Source organism: Lineus longissimus, chromosome 6 (genome assembly GCF_910592395.1).
Source record: "Lineus longissimus chromosome 6, tnLinLong1.2, whole genome shotgun sequence".
Taxonomy (NCBI): domain Eukaryota; kingdom Metazoa; phylum Nemertea; class Pilidiophora; order Heteronemertea; family Lineidae; genus Lineus; species Lineus longissimus.
The window spans coordinates 12,343,800-12,352,618 of NC_088313.1; the positions used below are offsets into that span (position 1 = coordinate 12,343,800).

The 8,819-nt window shown below is 47.1% G+C and overlaps 1 protein-coding gene across 1 annotated transcript; it reads left to right on the forward strand.

Moving 5' to 3' along the window:
- The first annotated feature begins 680 nt into the window (after positions 1-680).
- LOC135489979 (uncharacterized) lies at positions 681-1,916 on the forward strand. Its single transcript, XM_064775619.1, has one exon. The coding sequence runs from the start codon at positions 681-683 to the stop codon at positions 1,914-1,916; it is 1,236 nt and encodes a 411-aa protein (XP_064631689.1).
- Positions 1,917-8,819: the final 6,903 nt, after the last annotated feature.

Sequence of the window (8,819 nt, forward strand, 5' to 3'; positions counted from 1 at the left end):
ACATATGAGGCCTTCTCGGATGCACTCCAGGAACTTGCCCTAAATGCATACCCAAGCAGTGGTTTCGAACTACAGCAGGAAATGGCTTTGGATCAGTTTCTGCTTGGGGTCTCAGCAGAAGAATCGGTGAAACAGCAGTTACTTATGAGTTCGCCCACCACCCTGAGCGAGGCCATTCGCAAGGTTAGGCAACTAGAGGCGGCTCAGCTTGTGATGAAGAAGGGGGCAAGTGAAGCGAGCAAGCAGGACGTGGCGAAGTCAAAACCGAAAGTGGCGAGCGTTGAGTCAAAGCCAGCAAACTCGGATATGACGAAGGTACTAGAATTGCTGACCACCATGAATGAGAGGATCTTGCGATTGGAAGGCCAGCAGGGAAACAGGAATACCAATAAGGGAGGTAGTTGCAGAACTAGTGGAGGTTCAGACCACAGATTTCCACAATGCCCTCAAAATGAATGCTACAACTGCCACACGAAAGGCCGCATTTCCAAGAATTGCCCCAGCAAGCAGGGAAACGAGAACGCGGGATTGTCGGGATCCAACACAGTCCCGGAGAAGAAGTAGTGGTCCCACATGTAGATACAGTTGTCCAAGAAGAAACCAAGATCAGCCAGGTGCAGACTTCAACGTTGAACCCCGAGGCGACAGTGTTTGAGCCCAAGCTTGGGCATTCGCACGTCATGATTGGGAGTATTCACCTGGCTGACAGCAGCCTCTATTTGAGTGGTAAGGTGAATGACCAATCAACATCCATGCTTTTGGATACTGGAGCAGTAGTGACACTCATCAGTAGTGATCTATGGGACCGTCTCGATTCGGCCAAGAAACCCCTTGAACCTGCAATGGGATCCCTGATGTCAGCCACCAAGGAAGACTTGCAGATTTTGGGAATCGTTGATGCTGATCTGCAGATAGGATCCATGGTGTACTGCCATCCGGTGGTGGTGGTCGAGAAGCTTAGCCACTCTCGTCTGTTGGGAAGCGATTTCTTTTTCAAACACCATTGTACTATTCGTTATGAAACGGCGACATTGGAGGTTGGTAAGGAAGAGATCCCACTACGACGCCAGAGGTACGAACCGAAAATGTGTAGAGTCATTCTCGGGAAGTCTCTGAGGATACCAGTACAGACGGAAATGATTGTGCCAGGGAAGCTCGCAAGAGGAGGTGAGGCAAGTCACCTGATGCCAGGGATGATAGAAGCAAGAAAGAGCCCGACGTCATTCACAACCGGGCGAACCTTGGGAAAATCAGGCCATGGGAAACTTCCCATTCGTGTGGCCAGCTTCACAGACAGCCCTATAAGGATAAGGACCAATCGAACATTGGGATGGTTTCACCCAGTCACGGAAATTAGTGGACACCAGGATGACGAACATGTCGAGGCCAGGGAGGATGGAGAGGAACAGGAACACTTGGCTGCAGCTGATCTAGCAGCAACCAGTGCTGGGACGCCTGGTAACCCAGATCCTGTAGACTCTTCCATACGCAGACAGGGACTGGCTCCAGCTTCCATAGCAGCAACCAGTGCTGGGACGCCTTGTTCCCCAGACCCTGTGCAATCTAGGGAGCGACCGGAAAGGCTGAGGAAAGTGCTCGAGAAGTTGGAAATTGAGGACATAAATCTAACCGGAACTCAACGTGCCACGCTGATTTCGCTCATAGAGGAATATCAGGATATTTTCTCGATGGATGATCTGGATATTGGGCATACTACAGTGGTTGAACATCGGATAGATACAGGAGATGCCATCCCGATAAAGCAGAGGCCGCGGAGGGTATCACCTCACCAACAATGTTTCGTTGATGAGACAACCAAGGACCACTTGGACAAAAATCTCATAAAGGAGTCTATGGGACCATGGAGCTCGCCTATTGTACTAGCTAGGAAGCATGATGGGAGCTATCGTCTGTAACCAGCGCCTCCACATTGACTTTGTGGGACCCATAAATCCACCTTCGCGATGAGGAAACAGACAAATAATAGTCATGGAAGATGCGTTTACGAAATGGCCGGAGGCATGGGCCATGAGGACCCAGCGTACATCTGCCAGTGCTCAGGTGATTGTCAACGAGTATGTGGCAAGGTTCGGGGCTCCTGAATCCATCCACTTGGACCAGGGAGCTAACTTTAAATCAAAGGTTTTCAAAGAAATGTACACACTGCTCGGGATAGAGAAGATGAGAACGACAGCGTACCACCCACAGGGGAATGGCTAGGTGGAGAATTTGAACAAGTCCTTGAAGAAGATGCTTACAACATTGGTGAGTGAAAACTGCCGGGATTAGGACGAGAGGCTTCTCTCTGCCCTCATGGCATATCGGTCTAGTGTGCAGGAGTCGACCAAAGAGACACCATTCGCAATGATGTTCGGCACTGAGATGCAGATACCCTTTGACCTGATGATTGGCACTGGTGACACAACACCTGCGGAGAACAACAAATGTGTAGCAGACCCGCGTAGCAAGATTGAGGACACCCACCGACAAGTACGGGATAGTATCAAGTTGGCTCAGAAACGGCAACGTGTGAACTACGACCGTAAGATGAAAGATGCTTCTTTCAAAGAGGGGGATCAAGTACTTCTAAGGAATCACCATGTGAAGCCTGGGGAAGTAAGCAAGTTCCATCAGCCCTGGAAAGGTCCATATGTAGTCACTCAGAAAGTCTCTGAAGTAAACTACACGATAGCCGAGAAAGGAAAGAAGAAATGTAAATCAAAGGTGGTCCATTTGAACAATATCAAGTCATTTCTTCATACAAGAGACACTGGAGAAGAAGCTGAGACGCAGGAAGCTGCACCTACAGGGAGAGTTTGGAAACCGGACAAAGAGATGGCAAAGCCTAGGGAGGAAAGACAAGCGGGATCTGCGGATTCGGAGAGTGACTCAGACTCTGAGGTGGAGTCTGTAGTAGCAGAGCTCGAACCGTTAGATCAGCCTGATGTAGATGGTGGCAAATCAGGAAGTGAAGGAGAGCCAGAAGTGGGGGACCTGGATAGTACAGTAGTAAACTCTCCTGTTGGAATGACGTCGCCACAGCCTGACACCCCAGTGGAACGAAGTCCAGGACCAGTGGACGTGGAGATTAATTCACCTGATGGGGGATCCACGTTGGAGGTCTCCGCTGACTTGGATAGTTCACCTTCAGACGCAGATGATGAAGAGTTAAATCCATTTGACCCTAGTGAGGAGGTGCCCGCAAACACCTACCAACTAAGGTCCTGCACTAACTTGTGTCAACCCGCTCGGTGGTGGGACAAACCGTGGGGCTCGTGGGGCCTACAAGAAAAGAAGGCCAAATGGCTGAAGAAGGGGAGGGAGTTGGGGGCAACGGGCGCTTCGTAACTCCGCTCGTTTGGTCCGCGAGTCCGTGGGTGGATTTGTCGGGTGCCGCTTTGGACCACCTGATGGGGAACCCGCTTTGGATGTTTTCCTTCCACCCCGGACCAAACACGTTCGTAGAAGTTAACCTGCAGGTCTCTGGGATTGATTTGTCAGGTGCCGCCTCGGACCACCTAAAGGGGAACCCTGGATATTCTCCTTCAGCCCCAGACCCACCCACATAGAATTCGCAAATTACCAGTACCGGTATGATATCTTTATGCGCACGCTTTCGACACAAGCCACCTCGCGTATGGGTATAATGAGGGAAGTTGTTATTCCAATTAGTTTGTAAATTTGCCCTAATAAACCTTGAATTTTTCAGGATGGATGAGTTAGCTCTAGATGAAATGCCGCCACAGATCAAGGATATAAAGAAGAAAGTGGTAAAGGAGATCTACCATCATATTCGAGCATATGTCCAGAGGAAGGAAACGAAGGAGTTCTCAACAGTGAATATCGAAGAGCTCTGGAGGTGTTGCGAGGAGAACGTGATTAACGGCCGGACGATGATCACAGGTGTTCTCATTCAAGGGATCAAGGTGTTCAGGTTCTAATACAGGGCGTCATGAGATGCCAGGGCCGCAGACCTTAAACGTTCAAGAGACAGCATATTCACGTTGGCGGCAAAATACAAGGCAAAACTACAAGACCTGGAGGCGGCTTGGGATGGACTACACAGAAAAGTGGAGGTAGTTAGACCGGTACGCCCAATTCTCCTGTTGGGGGATTCAATGTTTTCGAAAACCAAGAACTCGGTTGACATGCTCTCTATCGCTCATTCCGGGGAACGTCTAGAACAGTTGATGGCTTTTCTGCCAATTGTAACAGTAAAAGCATGGGCTGTTGTGGTCACCCATGGTTTAAACCATACAAGAAACCTGGGTGATGCCACAGTCATCAGGAACATCGTGAAAGGCATCTATGACGACCTGAAGAAGAAGCATCTTGTGCTCCCCTGTCCCTCCAGCCATCGAAAGGGACAGACCCGCCATTGCTAACCTGGAAACCATAAGGGGGTACATGCGGGAGATTGGATTTGCCCTGATTGAGCACCCGCAGGTCAGGAGCAGGGATTTTGGTAGTGACCGATTTCACTACACAGACACGACACGGAAGAGAGTAGAGCAACATATCATCGCAGAGGTCCACAGGCATGAGCATTAGGTGGCACCCCGTTCCGGAACGCTTTGGACTCCGGGAGGGGGATGGAGGAATGGCACTCACAACCTCCGCCATCCTATTGCCATGCCTCTGGAACCTGTTTAGCGGATCCAGCAGATTCATGGGAATAACGACGATATGGACAATATTGGATTTTATAAACGTGTATTATGGACTGCTACCGGTATTCGTGTCGAACACTACTAGTATGGACTGCTGTGTGTTTGTGTACTAATTTTTATTGTGTATTCACCCGAGGAGTATTCCGGATGTGGACATTTTTGGGTTTTTTTGTGTTTCTGCCACCGTGTGGTACCGGCGAGCTACGGAGTTAGCGCTTTGGACTATGGGCGGACTGATTGGAGGAGGCATCGTAGAGATAACAGGGGTCATTCTGGCTGTTGTTTTATGGTAAGCTACTAATCAGATGCAGGTGTGCTGGTGTAACAACGGGTTCTTGACAGATTAACCTGAAGTTGATGGAGATGGGGGAGCTGCGAGGGGGGTAGTCGTCAACACTGGTTTCTTTATGGCATGATAACAAGGATCTACAATAAATATCCCAGAAGCTATCATCACATGAAGCTAACTGATGAAAAATTACACAAATATTCCTTAAGATTCTTATCAAACGTTGACGGTTCATAGAGTTGATTAATAACGAATTGTGGAAAGTCATTTGACACACATGTACCAATCTGAAATTAAGCTGCCATGCACTGGTGATGTCTTGATCTTGATCGCTATTTGCGTAAAGTGACGAGAATCCAAACTTCCCAATCTTAGCCTCTTTAATAAACTGTATTTACTTCAATTCTGTAGGAAACGTGGTCTGCATGGACCAAAACACCCACAGCCAGTGCCTAAGGGGCAACACGTTTCGGTTCACGGAGTTCATGGGAATGAGCTCACGGACGATGACGTGGGCGCATACACCTACCTACATGTACCCTATGAGATGGCAGCAGGGTGTTCAAGGTCAACGATCTGTTCCTGAATCCCAGCAGAATCAAACGGAGTGTGGCACCTTAGACGAAGAATATGGGGAGTACGTCTTAAGCGTTTCAGAAAGCGGGCAGGAGAGACAGGAGCGTGAACATGCACAGAAAGAGCAAAGAAAACTCAAGGACGCGCAGCTTGACTAAAGCCCAGCAGAGAGCAGTTCAAGACAAGCCAATGGGCCTTGGGCGGACTCCAAGTCGCTCGAATGGCGTCCAAGAGTTGACTCCAAGTCGTTCGAATGACGATATGGCAAACGTGGACTTCAGACAACTAAGTTCGGAATAAAAGGATTTCAATATCACAATAGGCGGCGCTGATTATAACTTGTGTATGCATCACAATACGTCGAAATGCAGACAAGATTCTCGTCTCTGTCACAACAACAAAATACCCAAGTGACAGTCAGCGTCACGTCGCAGTGGCCGTGGCTGGTACCATATTAAGACCCATCAGAAAACTCTTAAAGGGACACCTGTGTGGCGGTTTTTGTATGTGCTTTTGACAACACCGACGTACAGGTGGCGCCCGTGTATAACATGATGTATTGTATTGTTAGCGTAGTATATAGGGAATGTTGTAACCGTCGGTTACGTCAAGCCGGTTTTCATTGGAACGGGACTACGTCAAGGAGACAACATTCCGCTGTACATTTCTCATGGATTTAATCCCTGTCTTCTAAAAGTACATTTTTTATTGATGGACAGATGATAGGACAACTACTTGTATTATGAATGCAGCAAAAAGTCCTTAAATCATTTCAAATGAGTGATTTTGTAATATAGTGCGTTCATTTGAGCACGATTATAGTCGAGGTTCCTGACGTAACCGACAGTCATCGGCACTTCGGTCCTATCAGTTATAGTCTGCATTATATATAGGCCTACGACCGGGAAGAGTCTAGCAGCCCTAGTGGTGGGGAGGACTAGTGAACATACTAAAGTTGGCGCGAGGGTTCCGTTAAAGGAGACCTTTAACTTGAAACCAAATCGGGCGATCTTGGTATCATTCCTCTCCTAGAAAGATCCCATCCACTGATACCAATGATGTTAACCCCCTTGTTGTGGAAGTATCTGGCTGCGTTTTTTCAGGTATATGAGTTGCGAAATAAAAGTTGCCATAATGTTAGCCCGTGCTTCATTTGTCCTTTTGGATAGGGACCCCAAACCCAAGGTTGGGTATGGTTTGTCTATATTCAAGAACTCAGGGATATAGAAGCTCTACCTAAGACAGAAGGGTCCTGATGACATCCGTAGTACATGAGCTATTCCGGTACTTCCTTGGGTAGGGATGCCTACCAAAGGTTGGGTAGGGATGCCTACCCAAGGGTGGGTAGGGTTTGTCTACATTCAAAAACACAGTGATATATAGAAGACAGAAGGGTCCTGATGATATCCGTGGTACATGAGCTACTCCAGTACTTCCTTGGGTAGGGGTGGGTAGGGTTTGTCTACATTAAAAAACACAGTGATATATAGAAGACAGAAGGGTCCCGATGATATCCGTGGTACATGAGCTACTCCAGTACTTCCTTGGGTAGGGGTGGGTAGGGTTTGTCTACATTCAAAAACACAGTGATATATAGAAGACAGAAGGGTCCCGATGATATCCGTGGTACATGAGCTACTCCAGTACTTCCTTGGGTAGGGATGCCTACCCAAGGGTGGGTAGGGTTTGTCTACATTCAAAAACACAGTGATATATAGAAGACAGAAGGGTCCCGATGATATCCGTGGTACATGAGCTACTCCAGTACTTCCTTGGGAAGCGATGCCTACCCAAGGGTGGGTAGGGTTTGTCTATATTCAAGAACACAGGGATATAGTTGCTCTACCAAAGACAGAATGGTCCTGATGATATCCGTGGTGCATAAACTACTCCAGTACTTCCTTGGGTAGGGACGCCTACCCAAGGTTGGGTAGGGTTTGTCTATATTCAAGAACACAGGGATATAGTTGCTCTACCAAAGACAGAATGGTCCTGGTGATATCCGTGGTACATGAGCTACTCCAGTACTTCCTTGGGTAGGGACGCCTAGCCAAGGTTGGGTAGGGTTTGTCTATATTCAAGAACACAGGGATATAGTTGCTCTACCAAAGACAGAATGGTCCTGATGATATCCGTGGTGCATGAGCTACACCAGTACTGCCTTGGGTAGGGACCCCTACCCAAGGTTGGGTAGGATTTGTCTATATTCAAGAACACAGGGATATAGTTGCTCTACCAAAGACAGAATGGTCCTGATGATATCCGTGGTGCATGAGCTACTCCAGTACTTCCTTGGGTAGGGACGCCTACCCAAGATTGGGTAGGGTTTGTCTATATTCAAGAACACAGGGATAAAGTTGCTCTACCAAAGACAGAATGGTCCTGATGCACGCGTCGCCTGTTGGATTCCAAGACTTGACTAACCCTAATATTTACGCCTACAAGAACTTAAGTAGGCCTACATTATACAATATAATGGCAACTAAATAGTCCTACCATGTTCACAGATTCTATTCAACTCCCATCGGAATGTCACATCATACTAGAAAATATCAAGATTGTCGATGCAGTCATTGACAGATTTGTTGCGGGGATTTGATCGGACATAGGCCTACCTGAAAACAATCGCCAATACACGAATTGATCCTTGAAATCAACGACATACTCATAAGCAAGTTGCAGGTCTCCTCCACAACGTATTTGAGTGCAAACAGGCCAGTTTCTGATGATGAAACGCAACAGGACAATTATCTCATTGAAATTCTTACATGTAATTTAATGACTCCGACGGCAACCATTCGTCTCATCTTGAAATATGGTTCAATTGTCATCCTTCTCCGAATCTTGACATCCCAAAAGGACTCTACAACACGGGTTTAAACTTTAAACGTAAAAATCTTTAGGAAGATGTTGAAGTTTCAGGTAAAAGTGCATGTACCTAATCAGCATATTTGAAGCGGCAAATAACGGCCAAATTATAATCAATATAAAATAAAAATGTCTTTCTCTGTTGGTTATTCCTTCCACCAGTTACCGAACACTCCACGTATTATTGCCACAAACTCCGTGCGCAAGTAAGATCCTATGTGACATTGTAGGAACAAATTCTATATAGACTTTCAGTGTATTTTATAAACATATAGATTCTATATATTCTAATAAGCCACAACTTGTACAGAACGATTTGCCTTCCCAGAGCTCTTTATGGAGCTGAAATTTGGTGTCAGGAAATTGCTCTCTCAGAGCTGTTAATTCTAGAAAGAGCCCACCGTTACTGTCTTAAA

Excerpts from the sequence above, each read along its gene's own strand:
- LOC135489979 (XM_064775619.1), top strand. The coding sequence starts at position 681 with ATGATTGGGAGTATTCACCTGGCTGACAGCAGCCTCTATTTGAGTGGT.